The sequence below is a fragment of the Garra rufa genome, chromosome 13, assembly GCF_049309525.1.
Source record: "Garra rufa chromosome 13, GarRuf1.0, whole genome shotgun sequence".
NCBI lineage: Eukaryota > Metazoa > Chordata > Actinopteri > Cypriniformes > Cyprinidae > Garra > Garra rufa.
In genome coordinates, this window is record NC_133373.1 from 18986141 (window position 1) to 19005969 (window position 19829).

Here is a 19829-nt window from a genome sequence, read left to right on the forward strand (position 1 = left end):
ATACAATAAACTGGATTACAGTTCAGACCTGGATCAACTAGAAGATTACATTAATGAATGCTACTATAGACTCTGCATCATGGGACACTCTCAAAAAGCCATGCATATCGGCCTCACCCACTTCATCCAACTCATCTCCTTCACCCATAATTCCACACCCCCCATGCTGTCCCAAGGTAAGTGACATACTTACATACATAAACAGTAAACTTTCCGGACTGGACGCCAGAGTAGCCTTAATAGAAGTATCGCACAAAGAATTTCAACAACTCTGCCACAGCCTGGAATACAGCCAACAACAAATCAACACGCTTACACATGAAAACAGTTCGCTCCAGAACTCTGTTACAACCCTCACAACGCAACTGTCCACTGTTACCACTCAGCTCACTTCTGTCACCTCTGAAAAATAAAACAATGAAAAAAAAAACTTTGGACTTACAAGCACGCAGCATGAGGGACAACCTGATTTTCACCGGCATTCCTCAACCATCCACTGACGAATCCGAGGATGCTTTATTATCATAAACATATCAATTAACAATTACCCTGTAACAATCGCCAACATTTACTGCCCAAATTCAATGACCCTTCATTTTTCCACACTTTTTTCTCTTCCATTTCAAATTTCCCCAACTGTCCAATAATTATAGGAGGCGAATTTAACACCGTACTTCACCCATCACTTGGGTTCCACAAGAAATAAATGACACTGGCAATCCACTGACACAATAATACAGCTCATGAGAGATTTTGGCCTTGGCGTTGGTTGGAGGCTACAGCTTCCAACTGACAGAGAATACACATTTTACTCGCCGGTTCATCATAGCTACTCCCGCATCGACTTTTTCCTAACTGGTAACTTAAACATACCAGATATCTCTGAACACAAAATCCACCCCATCAGCTGACCGTGCTCCAGTGACACTAATATGGACAATCAAATAAAATAAAGAAAAAAAAATTAACAATTGCAACTTTTAAGGACTCAGCAGGGAAGCCTACCAACTCTCCACAATAAATGAACACAATATTCCAAAACTTCTATGCTAAACTTTATTCATCTGATAATAATGCATAACAGAAAGATATTAACTCATTTTTCAATAATATTCAACTCCCAAAACTTAACATAGAACAAATCATTGCACTGGACCAGCCATACATAGAAAATAAAGCACCAGGACCCGGAGGCTTCCCGGCTGAGTTCTATAAACACTTCTAGTCTATTTTATCTCCATTACTTATTAGAGCAATAACAGAAATAAAAGAAAACTCAAGATTACCAGTGCACATGAACACAGCCACTATTTCACTCATCCCTAAACCTAATAAAGATCCAATCCTTTTGTCAAACTACCATCCTATATCTCTCAGTAATGTAGACATCAAAATAATCAGTAAAGTTCTTGCACATAGAATTGAAAAAATATCACATTTATAATCCACCTGGATCAGACTACCCAGCAAACATTGGTCCGACGGCGACGTCCTGTCCCTGGCCAAAAATAGTCGCGGTAGGACGACAAAATATGCAAAAATTTTTAACACAAAATATTTCTTAAAAATGCATTCAGATTCATTTGTACATGTCTACAATTATATGTGGTTGCATGTAAAGTTGTTACTTTGACTTTTAGCTGAGTGTAGTTCAAAATATACCCGGTTGTGAAAGGACGTCCAGCAGGTGACGTTTTTTACACGTGCATTTATAGTCCATCGTCAACCTCTATAAAATCCTTATGAAATATGCAAAAGCAATTGTGCTTACATTCACATTCACATTGGCATACTACAGTAATTAATTTAAGTGCCCAAAGTAGTTTCTTAAGAGGTTGTTAATAGACGTCCACTGACGTCCTTTAAACGTTTAGTAAGACCCATGCAAACCAGCACGGAAATCTTTATTTAAAAAACTTCCATTTGTTTTACATCTTGTTTTATGTCAAATTCTATTCACAAATTGCTTGTAGTTAAGTGTGAAATCACTGCATTTACCCATTATTCCACCAGTTTCCCATAAATTACAATATGATTTAATTATTTCGTTTTTAATGATTAAATATATATAGGCTATATACATAAGTTATTCATAAATTCACAATTTAAAGTCTGAGCTGGATGCAAAAACTGCTGCCAAGATGTTGTTACAAATCTCGCGATATGGTATCTCTATAGCAGATTATCTCGCGATATGACAGTTTGTATACTCAATATTCCAGATCAATAGGTGGCGGTAATGCATCTTTTTATGCTGGTTTGGCAAAATCGCCAAAAACACCAGAAGAAGAGGAGTGAGCCATAATGTACACGAGGAGAGAGTTTTTTGAGTTTACAAATCATTAAAAATTCACCGATGGGTAAGTACATTTTGAGGTATTTTATTAATGTATTTTATTTTTTACTTGTTTTACTCGGAGGAACCAAAAGCAAGTATAAGCACACTGTCAAGTTAAATTAAGTTGGGCTAAAGTTAGCTAGTATGCTAAAAGGTAATGTTTAATGCTAGGGCCTTTTTTAACCCTAAAAAGAAACTCATCTGTGGCAAAATAAAAAGTTTATGAAAATTAAAAGTTGAAGTAGCCAGCTTTCGAATATTTTTAAATTCTCAATTTGTTGTTTTATGTGTATCACAGAATGTTAAAGTGTGTTTGTGTTAATGACTTGTATGAGATATATTAAAAATTATATATTCAGTATACTGTATGCATTGACACACACACACACACACACACACACACACACACACAAACACACACACACAAACACACACACACACACACACACACACACACACACACACACACACACACACACACACACACATATATATATATATATTTCTTTATTATTAGGCAAGCTATAAAAGGAAAAAAAAAACAATAGTTAAATGTATATATGTACTTTGATATCAATAACATGCAGCACATAAGAGCACATCGGTTGATTAAACATGTTTAAAGATTAAATTAAAAAGTACTACTCAGATGTAGCATTCTGAAAGTTTATTTCTGAAAATAAATGAAATGAAAGACTGTGATATGTTAAAACTGTAGGAGGAGCTCAGGAATAATTCACTGAAATCTGTAAATTAATTTGAGCATGGCTGACTTCAATAAGTGCTTTAAAAGTATTTTGTAATTTCAGATTTGCTAAACATGTCCTCTGACTATCAAAGAAAGTGGAGATGTCGAAAGGCAAGAGTTGATGCCTTAGCGGAAGAGGACAGCAGCTCAGAATCCAAGGGGACAGTGGAGCCTGCCTTGGTGTTTTACAATTTCAAATAGGTGGAACCAGATAATTACCCCATGCCATCAGCAAGTAAGGAATATTATATGGTGTTTGAAACGCAGGCCATTTATGGGAAATTCATTAAAGCAAAGTTTGCAAACAGTCAGTTTGTAAATCTTTTATTAGAGGTACAAGTAGTTGTTTATCAATAATCTAATGCCAATATTGATACCATTGTTTTTGTTTGCTGTCAATTCTGTCTTGCTCTTGAGTTTTCAAAACATTATTACATTATTTTGATTGTGGTGTCACTTTTAGGTTCAGCAACTGTCCAGAGTTGGCCGAATGTCAGTCAGAGACTGTGTATGAACAGGTATGTATTTACCTAGCATTGTTTGTGTGTTTTGCTGTGTCGTATTTCAGAAAAAAATGACAATAGTAACAGTATCCACAATAATAACCTCAACCTTTGGTAATACTATAATTCTGTCACACACTATATCTACTTATATAATTGCCTGTTTTTGTGTTGAAGTTGTAATGTCTGTGCTAAATCAGGTTGTTCGTAGGAATTAAAAAAAAAAAGATATAAAAACATAATGTTAGTGTAAGAGTCATTACTTGTCACAAAAACTTTGGATAGGGATAGAGCACTTATTACATGATAGAGAGTGGTTGTGAAAGTGTATGTTTTAACACTGCATGCAATTGGCAAGCTGCACAGTACTGCTAATTTGTAATACTGATCTTACAATGCATTTTAATATTATGACTGAATCGTTTATTTCACAGAATCATGTCAAATGCCTTAATGGCAAAATTCAACGTGCAGGGTGGTGGCCAGCTGGAAAAGGCTGCATTCAAGGCTTCACCTTTATATAATATAATATAATATAATGATAATAATATTTATATAATATAATACAAGGTAATTTGTATCACATCGTATGTTCCTTGTGTCTTATTTAAAAGACCTGTTTTTATCAGGAATGTCCAAACGCATAATTAACATGTTTTTAGTCCCGGTGTTCTCATATGTGGACATGTATGAAATCAACATCCTGCATCACGAATTAAGTCGTCACTTTGTTTTGAAATGCATAACATTTTTCTGAGATGTTGATTCATGACACACAGTTTAAAAATTAGACAAATTTAAATAATTGCAAATTATCTTATTTCCATAAGAGTGTCACTACATTACTTTTAGACTTTTTGAAGACTAAGGAGAGGGAGTGGTCCTGGTGAAACATTCAATCATTTGGTATCTCAGAGAAGCTCTCAATACTGTGACATGTAGAGTGTCAGAGAAATCCACTAAAATATAATGTTCTCATGTTACTCATATCACAGGTTAATGTGTTCATGAAATGGATGGGAAAAGTCTTGTTCGACTGCATTGTACAATTAGTTTGATAGATAAAAACACTTTCAAAATAAGTGCTTGTTTAACTTTTTGCTTTTTACATTCATATTTTCTTCCCTCAGATGCTGTGAAGAGGTGGAGCGCAAATGCTACTGACTCAGAAATTGACTTAGCAATGGAGGAACACTTAAAACATGCTCCAGGAAGAGCTGGGGTTGGGGGTTATAAGAACTAAATGGTGGTAAATCCAATGACAAAGTTACTGAGTCAGTGTTTAACCTGTTTATTGTTATACTTTTAGAAATATATATATATATATATATATATATATATATATATATATATATATATATATATGTATGTGATCCTGGACCACAAAACCAGTGTCGCTGGGGTATATTTGTAGCAATAGCCAAAAATACATTGTATGGATTTAAATTGTTTTTTCTTTTATGCCAAAAATCATTAGGAAATTAAGTAAAAATCATGTTCCATGGAGATTTTTTGTAAAATTCCTACTATAAATATATCAAAATGTAATTTTTGATCAGTAATATGCATTGTTAAGAACTTAATTTGGACAACTTTAAAGGTGATTTTCTTAGTATTTTGATTTTTTGCACCCTCAGATTCCAGATTTTCAAATAGTTGTATCTCTGCCAAATATTGTCCTATCCTAACAAACCATATATCAATAGAAAGCTTATTTATTGAGCTTGATGTGTATATCTCAGTTTTGTCAAATTTAACCTTATGACTGGTTTTGTGGTCCAGGGTCATATAAATATATATATATATATATATAGAGAGAGAGAGAGAGAGAGAGAGAGAGAGAGAGAGAGAGAGAGATACACAAAATATGCAATTCTGCTGTGGAGCACTAAAATAAAAGTTTTTTTATTTGGAAAAGAATGTTGTGTTTACACTTATATCCTGTGTTTTTTGTTATGTTGTTTGATTAAAAACTTCACATTAATTTAAAAATACAGAAAACACAAGTACCACAGATTTGGTTAACTAAATTGCACGATTTGTAGTGTCTTGTTTGAATAGATGTTTAATAACTGGAAGGTATTATTCAAAAATGTTAAGTTCATAGTAAAATATCTTGTGGTAAAGTAAAATATTTATTTTTTAAGCTCACAAATAATGTGTTATTGGTTGTAACGTACACGTGGGAAAAACGTTTTATAGACGTCCAGGTCGGACTGGACCGATTTTGGACCTTTTTGGAACCTTAGTCAAGTTCGGCAAATGTGTAAACCTCAAGACATAATTTAATGCATTTCACGATGTTAAACAATATGGTATGTGTTTATTTTATATTTTAATGTACACACGTAAATTATGCAGCAGTACATCTTATTATAAACATCCAGAATATGACATATTTAGTCGTCCGTGGACGTCCAGAAAAGACGTGCATTTCACGGCCAGAAGACGTCAAAGACGTCGGTTGGATTTTCATTTTGGAACTATTTTTCAACCATGACGGGACGTGACGGAGGGACGTATTTTCAACGGTAATCGGACGTCCAAATGTTTGCTGGGTAGTTTCATTAAAGGTAGGCAGGCATCCAATAACACACACAAACTATATTATTTAATCCATTATTCATCACTACAACAGGAAAACACTATCATAGTCACTTAAGATGCAGAAAAACCTTTCGACAAAGTCAACTGGAACTTTCTATTCACAACATTACAAAAATTAGCTTTGGGGAGTAGTTTATTAATTGGATCAATTGGACCTTCTGCCACAGTCACCACCAATGGACAAACATCACAAAGCTTCACACTGCACAAAGGGACTAGGCAAAGAAGATACTTTCTCCATCTGAATTGAACCCTTAGCAGCAGCCATCTGCCAGAACCCACTCATCTGAGGAATCCACACACCCCAAACACAACATACAATTCCTCAATCATGTCTGCATAAATAACTAAAACTATTGATTCATACTCTACAATCTCAGATTATGCAGTAGATTAGAATAAATCATTAATTCTTCCACTACATCAAACCAAATGGGATGTGGTAGCCCAGGTATCACCCATTCCTCTATGCACAGGTCACATCACTTATTTAGGTATTAAGGTTTCCTCCAGGCTGTCAGAACTGACTAGACTTAACTTCACTCCTTTACTAAAAGCTTTAGAAGACGACCTTCGTCGCTGGCACAATTTGCCACCTTCAATCCAGGGCAGAATAGCTATAATCAAAATGACAGCACTCCCTAAAATGAACTACTTATTCTCAATGATCCCAACCTAACCAACTCTCACTTGGTTCAAATCCCTAGACTCCATCATCACCCGATTCTACTGGAAAAATAAACCACCACAGATAAAATTAAGCACTATACAAAAACCAAAGTCTTTAGGAGGCTTAGAAACCCCACATTTTTACCATTAGTCACTAGCAAACCAATGTCAATACATATATACTCAGTAAGACATCATATGGCTAGACATAGAACAATCATTTTGCGAAAACTTGCACATATCAGATATCCCATTTCTCAGTCAGTCCATTAAACACCTCTCATGCTTCAAAGCCTTGACAATAGCTTCAGCTCTGACAGCCTGGTGGAAATATCACAAACTTCAATCAGGCTTCATCCAACCTCACCCCACTCTGGAACAACTCTGACTTCACAAGCAATAAAAAAACACAGTCTAACAGTCTAACAACTTTTTTCATTTTCCTACTTAGTCCAGTAGTACGGTCTCGGGAGCAATCAATTCTTGAACTATATGCAACTCAAATCAGTTGTTTTATCTAAAATCAACATTAGAACCATCAAACTTCCTTCTGCAGTAGCAGATTTAGTTTATATATCCTCCCCAAAAAAATTACTTTCCAAATTATACAAAATTATAACCAATTAAAAAAAACCATAACTTTACCAAAAATTAAATGGGAAGATGGTCCTGATACCGAATTCTGGACTCAAATTTGTAAAAATATTTATTCCATGGCTAAAAACTCCAACCTTCAGGTAAGACTCTTCATAGAACCCACTACACAGGGCAAAGGTTTTCTAAAATGGATTCACATTAGAAACTTGCTTGCACTGCTCACAAAATTGTCCAGACACATATATCAATGCCACATGGCTTTGCCCACCCATTAAACAATTTTGGAAAGACGTCACTGAATCCCATCCCGCCTCCTGGGCTGCCGCATCACCATTATCCCCCTTACTCTGTCTACTGGGTGATCAACTCTCAATCACGAAATAACAAACAAAATAATACTCCACGTAGCTTTAGCCATTGCCAAGAAAACTATCTTCTTGAACTAGAAATCCCGAAACACAATTCACATAACGCATTGGGAAAATTACAACTTTACTTCGGAACTACAATACTCCAGATCAGACCTCATTTAACTCTTACAAATCTGACATACTCATCCTAATTATTTATGTATTCACATATTCCTCAGTTTAAGCATACATAAATATACATAAAGCAATCTAACCATGAATAGGAAGGGGGAAAAAGAAAAAAAAAACATGAACACTGAGACAGAAGTTAGGATAGGTGTGGTATGTATTGGGTATGTGTCATTATTACATTTTGATTTATCATTATTGTTATTACTATTATTACTGTTATTAATATTGATATTACTGTTGCCATCATCACAAAATATTATTATCATCATATCATACCACCATCTTTAGTACTATTATCATTATTATTATTATTACACCTGCTAGTACTACTTAAATACTACTACTGTTATTCATATTGTCATTTCTGGTTATTTTCATTGCTGTTATTATCCTTTTTGTGTTCACCATATGTTGTATTTTGCACTCCTTATAAAAAAGGTAATTCTTTAAAAGTTAATGACATTAATTAGGAGTCGTTTAGAAGACAGAGAGCTGAAACCATTCAGTAGTGTGCAAGTTGAAGAGTGTAAAAGAGTGTATACTTTTGCCTGGCTTCCCAGCGCAAGCCTCCTCTGACTGCACATGCACTGGCGTTGTACTATTCTTTTAAACCACAGGGGGCGACATAGAGTAACTGCCCTCTAAAACTATCAGGAAACAGCAGTGAGAAAAAGTAGCAAACTTGAGGTGCGTTCCATTCGACCGTAAGTGGACTGCGAAGTGGACTTCACAGGGTATTCCGCCATCTTAAGTGAGATTCCAAATCGAAGGGAGCGAACATGTTCAGTTTGAAGGGCACTGCGAACGGCATAGGGAATAAGGGAACATCGCTACTTCACTTCACAGGAAGTGGACGGGGAAAACTACCCAACTGTCATTGCGCACCGCGTCACCAGTTAGAAGTAATGATGGAGCAGAGCCGTTGAAGTTTTTTTAAAGGCTCTGAAATGGAGCGGTTGCAATAAGTGATGTTTTATTAACAAGTTTCGGGAGGAGCTCGCGCAGATAATTAACACGACCAATACACCATTAGTAATCAGTCTCCCTATCTAATCAACGCAGGGGAAAATCCCTATAAATAACACAACAATCCTACCTTCATCATCTCTTGTCTCGTCAACGCTTTGGCACATCCAACCACCGCGAACATGTCCGAGATCACCTTTTATCCAGAGGATAATTCCTTTGAAGCGGCACGAGATCCCGCAGCATCCCTAGCCGCAATTCAAGCCACCACCGCCTGCAGGATCCTCCAACCGAGCCCGCGGCTCCACCACGGAGCCACAGGCCTTCTCGCGCTGCCACCACTCATACCCGCCGACGCCACGCCATCACCAGCACCTTCCCAGCTTCTTCAAGCCGCCGCGGTAGTGTGAGTTTACCGCCGCGGTAACGTGAGTTTACCACCGCAGGCGGCAAAAATCCCTTTCACAGCCCATGCCTCACCACACTCCCCTTTCCTTCCCATGGCTGGCAGCACCGCCATCCAAAACCAACACGAACATCCCTCCACTAATTGCGCAAGCCCCAGCGCCCGCCATTCCTCCCCTCCCCCCTCTTTCGTCCATTACAGGGATTACGTCTAGCGTGAGTTCGGATCATTTTTAACCGACTCGGATCTTTGAGTCTCGTTCAGCAATGAACGAATCTTTTTCGAGTCATCTCATTCATTTAGTTGATTTTTACTAAAAAGCTACATGTTTTTCCATAACACATGTTATAATTATACAAAATGATTCTCAGTTTACAGATTATATTCTAACAGGTCTCTAAATCTTAATTTGAAACCTTATCTGCCCCAATCTCCAGTCTGCCTTTGCTTAACCTGAATCAGACAACCTCCTAAATTAAAAAAAAAAAAAAAAAAGTCACGGTGCTTGGCTGGCCAAAGTCGACATCGCCTCTGCCTCAAAGTCATGCCCATCCACCCAGATTTTAGCACCTATTCAGCGTCTGCTGGCAGAATAAATATTATTCTGCCTCACTTTCGGCTGCCCTTAATTTTTCAACATGTTGTCAGAGGCAATTTTCTGGATCCTCTCCAACAATCATGACATACCGTTTCTGGTTCATATCCTAAACGACTTTCTGATCATCTTGCCCCTCGACTCCTCCCCAGCCGCACAGCTTTGACTATCCAAAAGCTTTCGCAGAGTTCAGGATTCCCCTCGCCCAAGACAAACCCTAGGCCCCAGCACTTCTATTGAATTTTTGGCATCAACTTGGATTCCCAAAAATTCCAGGCCTCTCTACTCAAAGAGAAAATCGATAGAACGATTCTGGCGACTTCCTCTCTCTTAACTAATCCTAGCCGTTCAAAGCGTGAGCTTTTATCCGTTTAGGCCATATAAATTTCGCAATGCGCATCATCCCGCAAGGCCGCCCCTTCATCTCCCACCTGCTTTAACTCGCATCTTCCGCCCACGCCCTAGAGGACCAAATATCCCTAACTGACCCATGCCGCAACAAGCTCAGTTTATGGATATCCTTCCTCAAACAATGTAACGGATTATCCTTCTTCTATAATAACCTGATTTATTCCCCAATTGATATCCAACTGTTTACAGATGCCGCCCCCTCCATCGGTTTTGGTGGTTTCTTCCAAGGCCGCTGGTTCGCATCCACATGGCCCCCCCAGCTAGCTGATTTGCCGCTCCAGCTATCATCCTCAGCGCTATTTGAGTTATATCCTCAAGTCGTTGCAGCCTTTCTATGGGGTAAAGAATGGTCTGCCACTAGTATCCTCGTCCATTGTGACAACGAAGCTACTGTGCATTGCGTCAACAAAGGCCGCTCCCATTCTCCTACTCTAATGCCTTTGTTAAGACGCCTGATTTGGATTTCGGCTTGTGACCAATTCATTATCACTGCAAAACACATTCCTGGGTCAAAAAATCAAATAGCTGACTCTCTTTCTCATTTTTCCTTCCAGAAATTCAGATCCTTGGCGCCGGAGGCGGACCCACTCCCGACCCCAGTACCTCCCTATTCAGAGCTGGTATTCCCATAAACCACCCCCTGAGACCCCTCCTCGAAGCTTCCCTCAATTCCATTCTCCAAGCCGTTTCCCCCAGAACCCCCCAGTCCTACCTAACAGCATGGAAATGTTAAAAAAAAAAAAAAAAAATTTCACCAGCCTTTTCAAACCCTCCTAGCTTTCCTCCAGATCAGGAAATCACAATCAAAAAACCCATCCGACCCCCTTTTTACAGACGACTCCAACCGTCCCGTCACCCGTTTCTGGTTTCAGAAGCACCTTAAGTCCGTCTTACTCCTATCTAGCATCCCAGCCGACGACTTCTCCAGCCATTCTTTTCTAATTGGCGCAGCAACAACAGCAGCCCAAAAAGGCCTCTCCCAGCAGCAAATCCAAACACTCGGTCGCTGGTCATCAGAAGCTTTCAAGAGCTATATTCGATCAGACCGCTCCCACATCAAAGAAGCCCACCAGACACTAATCAGCTAAAGCAATTATCTCAATCCATTCCCCATCCACCTGCACTATTCACACAGCCCTCGGCAGCCATCCCACAGCATCCCCCTCCAGTTTGATCCTCTATTTATAACCTTTCTCTGCCGCAGCAGAGCCCGCTTCCGCAGAAGCCTCTAGCCCCCTTCCCCGCACCGCAGTGCCAGCTCCCGCAGGAGCCCCAAGCCTTCTTCCCACACTGCAGCAGCAGCGTTCGCCCCTGTCCGAGCCTCCATTTATAACCTTTCTCTGCCGCAGCAGAGCCCGTTTCCGCAGAAGCCTCTAGCCCCCTTCCCCGCACCGCAGTGCCAGCTCCCGCAGGAGCCCCTAGCCCCCTTCCCACACTGCAGCAGCAGCATTCGCCCCCGCCGGAGCCTCCATTCATAACCTTTCTCTGCCGCAGCAGAGCCCGCTTCCGCAGAAGCCTCTAGCCCCCTTCCCCGCACCGCAGTGCCAGCTCCCGCAGGAGCCCCTAGCCCCCTTCCCACACTGCAGCAGCAGCATTCGCCCCCGCCGGAGCCTCCATTCATAACCTTTCTCTGCTGCAGCAGAGCCCGCTTCCGCAGAAGCCTCTAGCCCCCTTCCCCGCACCGCAGTGCCAGCTCCCGCAGGAGCCCCTAGCCCCCTTCCCACACTGCACCAGCAGCATTCGCCCCCGCCGGAGCCTCCATTCATAACCTTTCTCTGCCGCAGCAGAGCCCGCTTCCGCAGAAGCCTCTAGCCCCCTTCCCACACTGCATCAGCAGCATTCGCCCCCGCCGGAGCCTCCATTCATAACCTTTCTCTGCCGCAGCAGAGCCCGCTTCCGTAGAAGCCTCTAGCCCCCTTCCCCGCACCGCAGTGCCAGCTCCCGCAGGAGCCCCTAGCCCCCTTCCCACACTGCAGCAACAGCATTCGCCCCCGCCGGAGCCTCCATTCATAACCTTTCTCTGCCGCAGCAGAGCCCGCTTCCGCAGAAGCCTCTAGCCCCCTTCCCCGCACCGCAGTGCCAGCTCCCGCAGGAGCCCCTAGCCCCCTTCCAACACTGCAGCAGCAGCGTTCGCTCCCGCCGGAGCCTCTATTAACCTTTCTCTGCCGCAGCAGAGGCCACTTCCGCAGAAGCATGTAGCTTTCTTCCCACACCGCAGAAGCAGAGTTCACTCCCGCTGGAGCCTTTATTCTAAACCTCCCGCTGCTGCAGAGCCCGCTTCCGCAGAAGCATTTAGCAGTTTTCACCGCAGTGTCAGCTCCTTCAGAAGCCCTTAGCCTTCTTCCCACTCTGTACTAGCAGCGTTCGCTCCTGCCGGAGCCTCTATTTTAAAACCAACCTCTGCCGCAGCAGAGCCCGCTTCCGCAGAAGCCTCTAGCCCTCCTCCCTGCACCGCAGTGCCAGCCCCCGCAGGAGCCCCTAGCCTCCTTCCAACATTACAGCAGCAGCGTTTCGCCCCCGTCAGAACCTCTATTTTAAACCTCCCTCTGCCGCAGCAGAGGCGGCTTCCGCAGAAGTCTCTAGCCCTCTTTTCCGCACCGCAGTGCCAGCTCCTTTATAGAGCCCTTGGCCTTTCGCACACACAGCAGCAGCAGCATTCGCTCCCGCTGGAGCTTCTATTTACAACCTCCCCCTGCCACAAAAGAGCCCGCCTCCACAGAAGCCTCTAGCCCTCATCCCTGCACCACAGTGCCAGCTCCCGCAGAGCTTTTATTTTAAACCTCCCTCTGCCGCAGCAGAGCCCGCTTCCGCAGAAGCCTCTAGCCCTCCTCCCTGCACCGCAGTGCCAGCTCCCGCAGGAGCCCCTAGCCTCCTTCCAACATTTCAGCAGCAGCGTTCCGCTCCTGTCGGAGCCTCTATTTTAAACCTCCCTCTGCCGCAGCAGAGGCCGCTTCCGCAGAAGTCTCTAGCCTTCTTTTCCGCACCACAGTGCCAGCTCCCGCAGGAGCCCTCAGCCTTCTTCCACACTGCAGCAGCAGCGTAAGCTCCCGCTGGAGCCTCTACCAATAAACTCCCTCTGCTTCAACAGAGCCTGCTTACGCAGAAACCTGCTCCCGCAGAAGCCCATAGCTTTTCCCCCGCACTTCAGCAGCAGCTTCAGCTCCCGCAGGAGCCTCATCCACCTTTTTAAGTGCCCCACTGCCGCAGCAGTCGCCTTTTGCTTAGGAGTTGTCCTATTTTACCCCAGCAGTACCCGCAGGAGCTCCTCCCTCATCTCCATCCATGCACCAACGCCCGCAACTACAGCGAACGTCCAGCATCCCTTAAGTCCAAGCCTTTTTGGGGGGGCTGTTTGGCTGCTGTCCTGCAAGTAATTACTAGCATTTTGGGGAGCGCTTATAGGGTTCGGGCCAGTGCTGAGCTCGGACCCCTCCCCCTGGGTGGGGGAGAGCCCCGGGCTCGGGAATTACCACCGAGCTCGAGGCCCTCTCCCGGACAGCACGCCAAACACGCACAACCTTTCGCTCAGTTTATTATCTGTAAGAGGGAACTCGTGAAATGTTGTTATTATTATACAAATTAGAGTGTTTATGAATGGTTATGGCGATTCATGTTACATTTGCATATTGTATTTTATGAATGAAAGTAAAACTGGCGGGGTGAAGCTCTGTCTTGTTTTATTTAATGTTACCACAGGATAGTTAAATACAGAGGTGGGTAGTAACGAATTACATTTACTTCGTTACATTTACTTGAGTAAATTTTTGGGGTAACTAGTACTTTTAGAGTATATTTAAAGATAGGTACTTTTACTCTTACTCAAGTACATTTATAGTGAAAAAACGTTACTTTTACTTCGCTACATTTGATGGCGTTCCTCCGTTACTGTCCTCAGAAACGTGCCGTTGGAATTTTCCTTTCTTGTCTGATAAAACTGCGTTAATACTGCTGTGTATACAGCTGTTACTATGGAAACCGTAATATTTCAGCGCTCCTAAAGCGCCCCCTCGTGACAGATAATTAATTTTTCATTTCAAAACATTCTTTTCAGCTGTTTATGGTCAAATGATTGCAATTATCGACCCATGTTTTTATGCAGCAAACAAAGAGTTGTAAATGTAAAAATTTAAGGTGCCTTCTAAAAATCCTACTCAATTTATCCCTTTTAATGTTATAAAGGATGAAATGCCATAGTGTAACATTTTGTTTTTGTGTGAAACTGTATCTGAATGTTAAATCATGCCATTTTATGGCTTAATATTCCACTTCACATTGTCCAATCCCATCACTGTTTATTTTACTTAAATTAATATTTAAAAATTCTGCAGATACACTAAATGAAATAAATATAATGAAATAAAATTACTTCCTTGATATTTGTTTATATTTGTGTATTAAATTTTTTTTTATTAGACTCCTATCTGATTTTCTATATTTAAAAAAAGGTCTTTTTTTATTTGGGCTAGTTAAATTAATTTTCGGGCTACCAAAATCTGAAGAGTACCTGCCCGAAGGGCTACCAGAAATTTTGCGAGCCCTTTGTGTATATATATATATATATATATATATATATATATATATATATATATATATATAATGTTTTCAAGGAGAGGTGTGCGGAAGCTTTCCAAACAGTTTGAAATTCAGGGTCTTCACTTCATATCAAGAAGTAACTAGTAACTAGCTACTTGAGTACTTTTTTCATCGGATACTTTTTTACTCTTACTCAAGTAACTATTAAGATTGTTACTTTTACTCATACTTGAGTAAATATTTCCATAAGTACTTGTACTTTTACTTGAGTACAGATTTTGGGTACTCTACCCACCTCTGGTTAAATATAGGCTGTGTGTGGGGAAAAAAGTGCGTGAGATAAGACCACAAAAATCTGTTAATCTGTTAACGGTCTAAACATATACATTTGGACTATATTTTTTAGATACATGCGTTTATATGTATTTTATATGTATTTAAAATTTAAAGTAAAATAAATTACAATATTTATTTATGTTAAATCATAATCTGCGTGACCCTGCCGTTGATTTGCTTTGATGACGTTCCAGGGCATTCCAAATGAGCGATTATTGTCAGCGAAGTCCACTTCAACGGATATACCGTGCTAAGGGAGTAGGGAGCAGTGAACACTGCGTAGGGACCCTGTCGATCGGAACGCACCTAAAGCTTCTCATGTAGATGAATAAATTAATTTCTTCATGTATAAACTTATTAGGTTGTGGGTTCATTTGGAGAACACACATGAAAATGTTTGTTTTCCATTTTAAATCAGTTTATTTTCTACTTTAAATATAGTAAAAATAAAACGTACCTAACTTAAAAAACCTTGAACAACCCATCAAAAAAGGTGTCGTTTTTCCTTAAAGCCTTAAAAAGCAGCTGATGGAGTTTGAACTAAACATTAGGCTTCTTTCGATTCATAAAGCTGGTAAAGACATGCCTGTTTGGCCAGAGTTGCCTTGAAATTGTATACCTTCGGAAGCTGAGCTGTGTGCAAAATTACAAAAAAATGCTGTGCACACTGGCATGTGAAATCAGGCCTCGCGCATTCAACACACATGGCCTCCCTCTCCACAATGACGTAATTTTCACAATGTTGTATAAACAAGGCTTAAGCCTCTTCTGTTCTTGTAACTAACGGTTAGTCAACTATTAGGGGGCAGCACTATTAAAATCAGTTGGTGACTACTCTGAATTTTGACTCTGGTATACATCAGTGGTGATACAGTATCTATCTTTTCCCAAGAAAAAGAAAAAAGGGTCTGTCACCTGATCAATCATACTTCTAGCTTCCTCCACTTCCTTATCTTGTGACTCTGTCTCAATTGTGTAGGTACCAGCATCACTCAGACTGTCCTCCTCCTCAGTTCGTGTCACCCTTGAGCCCTTAGTTTCAATACCACTAACTAACAGTGGTGGAAACTGTGGCACAGGTGATGCAGTTGAGCGGAGTGGGGAGGCACAAGAAACCGGACTCCTTCCTGGGGCTTGGGAAGGTACAGAGACAGGCGAGGTTGCTGGAAGAAGAGATTGGGATAATGGAGGTAGTTGGGATGAAGAAGATGGGTATGATACAGATGAGGGTCCAGATGGCTCTGCTGGGGAGGGTAAAAGAGTGTGTGATGGAGACATCATCACAGGTGGGGCAGACATGGGAGGTGGGGAAGTCTTTCCTGTATCCTTTAAAAACTCTGCGGTAAATTCCTGAGCTAGTTTGGACTTCCTGCCGACACTCCCAAAAGGCTTAATGGTGATAGCTGGTGAAGAGCGAGACGAGGTCCCTAATAGAGATGTGCTGGTCCCACTCTCTTCTGTCTTCTCTCTCCTCAGTGAGCTTGATCGCTGTGACCCTCCATGGCTTGAACCTTTCAATGGAACAGTGATTTGCTGTGTTGGAGGAACATGACCATGCACAGAGGCAGGCCTTTCCCCAAGAGCCAGACCTTTTCGTTTCTCTAGTTTGGCCTTCAATGCAGAGTAGGAGTCAGCATGCACAGAGTTGTGGGTAAAGGACTGTGACCGCTTCTTTCTGGGATTATCATCAAAGAACTCAATAATGAAGGCCTGCTGGGTTTGAGGCTCAGGGTGAATGGGCTTAACTTCTGTCTGGGGAGGTGAAGAGGCTTCTTGAATAGGATGAACTTCAGTTTCATCAAGTTCTCTTTCATGGTGTTTGTGTAGAGAAACTGACTGAGGATGATGATTTTTTTGTATTGAGACAGACTCCTGGGACAGAACTGATTCTGATGGTTCAGATTTCTTTGATTGAGCTGACTGATGTGACTGCACTGATGATTGTGATTGCATGGAATGATGTGACTTGCTGCGTTGTCCTTTCATTACAGGGTCCTCGGAATCACTCTGGGTTCCATCTTCATGATGGTGTCCTATTGAGTTTACATATACAGTTTATATTATAACTTTCATTCTAATGCATTCATTTAAAGCAACTAATTATTAAGAAAATAATGTGATAAATTTCATGTAACTAATCATGCATTGTAGCTTGTATTTAAATTCTTTCATAAGGAATTTAGCTTAAATCATGACACAACATTAGATTTAGAATTCAAGCTTGAAGTAGCATCTTCACTACTTTCTGAAGATTACAGCTAGCAGTGGTGGACAGTAACAAATTAGTTTTACTTTGTTACTGTACTTAAGTACATTTTTCAAGTATCTACTTTACTGGAGTAGTTTTATTTTAAGTAACATTTACTTTTACTTCACTACATTCCAATACGTAAGATCGTACTTCACTACATTTCATAAAACATATCGTTACTCCTGCCCTGAGACACAGAAGCGGTGTCTGATTCATGAACAAACTGATTCTTTTCAATGAACCTGTTAAATCGGTTCGCAAATCACACCAAACAATTCATCTGTGCCTCTAGGTCAAAAAAACGAAACATTAAAATAACAGATAACTCATGCACGTTTATATTCCCCGCTGCTCTACCGTTAGAAGTTTTATAAAAATTCTACGCATGTGACATCTGTTTTTATATTGTTTACGGTATAAATTTTTATATAGTTTGAATCAACTAAAGTTATAGCCAAGTAGACAGATATGAATGTTTAACAATTATGAAAATAAGTAAATATTGTTAGCTGATGCTAACTGTCTAGCTAACAAGCTTGCTGGTGCAAAGTTGAGGTAATTATAGGTCCAAATATTTTTATTCAACCACCTAGACAGATTACATCTGAGGGAAAAAGAAAGGATGTGATGTTCAGAATAGGGATGCACCGAAATGAAATTCTTGGCCGAAGCCGAAGCCGAATAATAATGAAATGCTTGGCCGAAGGCCGAAGGCCGAATACCGAACGCGGTGTTTCGCATTTTTTTCCATTTATTTTGCCAATTTTTTCACCATTACAATAATTAAATAGTAAAAATTTGCTTTTTACTATTTTGCATTGCTTTTCAGAGAAATAAAATAACAAAAATACAATTTCAAAATATTTATTTAACACTGAACTAGTTTTTAATATTAATATTTTTACTAGAAATTAATATTAAAGTTTCAAAGAATAAATCAATTATATTAATTTAACCAATAATTGTTATCAATCAAATATTATATTACTTAAATAACATATACATATATTTTACTGCCTTTGTTTAAATTGTTTACATTTTTATAACGCATTATCTTGTGGATCCATCAGTTCACATTTACAACTCTATGCGTTTCTCTTCCAGCGGGAGGCGCTGTCCGAATAATATTACACAAAGCAGCGCAGCAAATGACTTTGAAACGTGCAGCGCTCATATTTATTCAATGGATAGCCTTTTGAAGTTTCATCGCAATTCTTGTCTTTCAGTCCCCACATTTAAGACCACCTGAAATCATAATTAAGACTTTCTTAGCCCCTAAATAAAACTGCAGTCATCAATGAAAATTAAGAGCTTTATTTAAGTCTTTCAAAAAACAAACCTTACACAAAATACGTTTCTTTTTATTTTTTTTCCCACCATGTTCAGGGCACAAGAAAAATATTAAGGGGACTAAATTAATATCAGATTATAAAGTATAATCGCCTCTTATTGAGAATGCACGTCAGATGCTGAAAGCACGTCAGTTTTCACTTTCACATATAGCGCAGTTTTCACGTTGCTTGTGTGATATCCATTGGCTCACCTCCATGGTTTAAAACATAAATATTTATAAAAATACAGTATATAGAAAGGACAAATCTTTAAAATATTGTGACGTAACACCAACGTAAAGCCATTGTTTTTCACTCACTGAAAGCTACATCTGTCTCTATCTCTGCTCTCATCACTGGCTGCCCGCACGACTGCAGACACACACCCTCTTGAAACTTCGGCATTACATGTTTTGCAAATCGCTATCCGTGGGTCTTGCTCGGATATACTGATATACGTCCACAACGCAGATGTGTTGCTTCAGACAAGCACGTGCAGGTTGCGGTTTCTGTTTGCGTCAACATACTGTTTCGGCCGTGTTGTTTCGGTGATAAAAGTCTTTCGGCCGAACACCGAAAATGCCCTTTTGGGCCATTTTCGGCCGAACATTTTCGGTGGCCGAATATTCGGTGCATCCGTAGTTCAGAACATGGTAACTACAGTTATGTGTACAAACCACAGACAAGGTTTGAGACAAAAAATAGTATGAAAATATAATTAAATTTTCATTAATATATTTTTCCTAACTTCAGGCCTTATTCTCATATAGGCTAATATAAAACTGTGACGTTCTGTGAAACAACAAGCTTTAAAACACTTTTGTCTTACTGGTGAAAATTAGACGGTCAAATCTGTTTTCTCTCAGGTACACCGCAGTATAAGCTTCACAGTGAACAGCGTATCTGTACTTTTACTCAAGTACTTGATTTGTGTACTTCGTCCACCACTGACAGCTAGCCTGTCTCACTAAACCACACCTATCTGAAGCAGGCAAC

General features: G+C 40.4%; 1 protein-coding gene across 1 annotated transcript in view; it reads right to left on the reverse strand.

The window, feature by feature from the left end:
• The window catches only part of cep170bb (centrosomal protein 170Bb), a 43863-nt gene that overhangs the window by 10611 nt on the left and 13423 nt on the right, over positions 1 to 19829 (reverse strand). Inside the window, exon 9 of the mRNA XM_073816957.1 lies at positions 16167 to 17284. Within this exon, the coding sequence (XP_073673058.1) occupies positions 16167 to 17284 (1118 nt within the window). The remainder of the gene's footprint in view (positions 1 to 16166; positions 17285 to 19829) is intronic.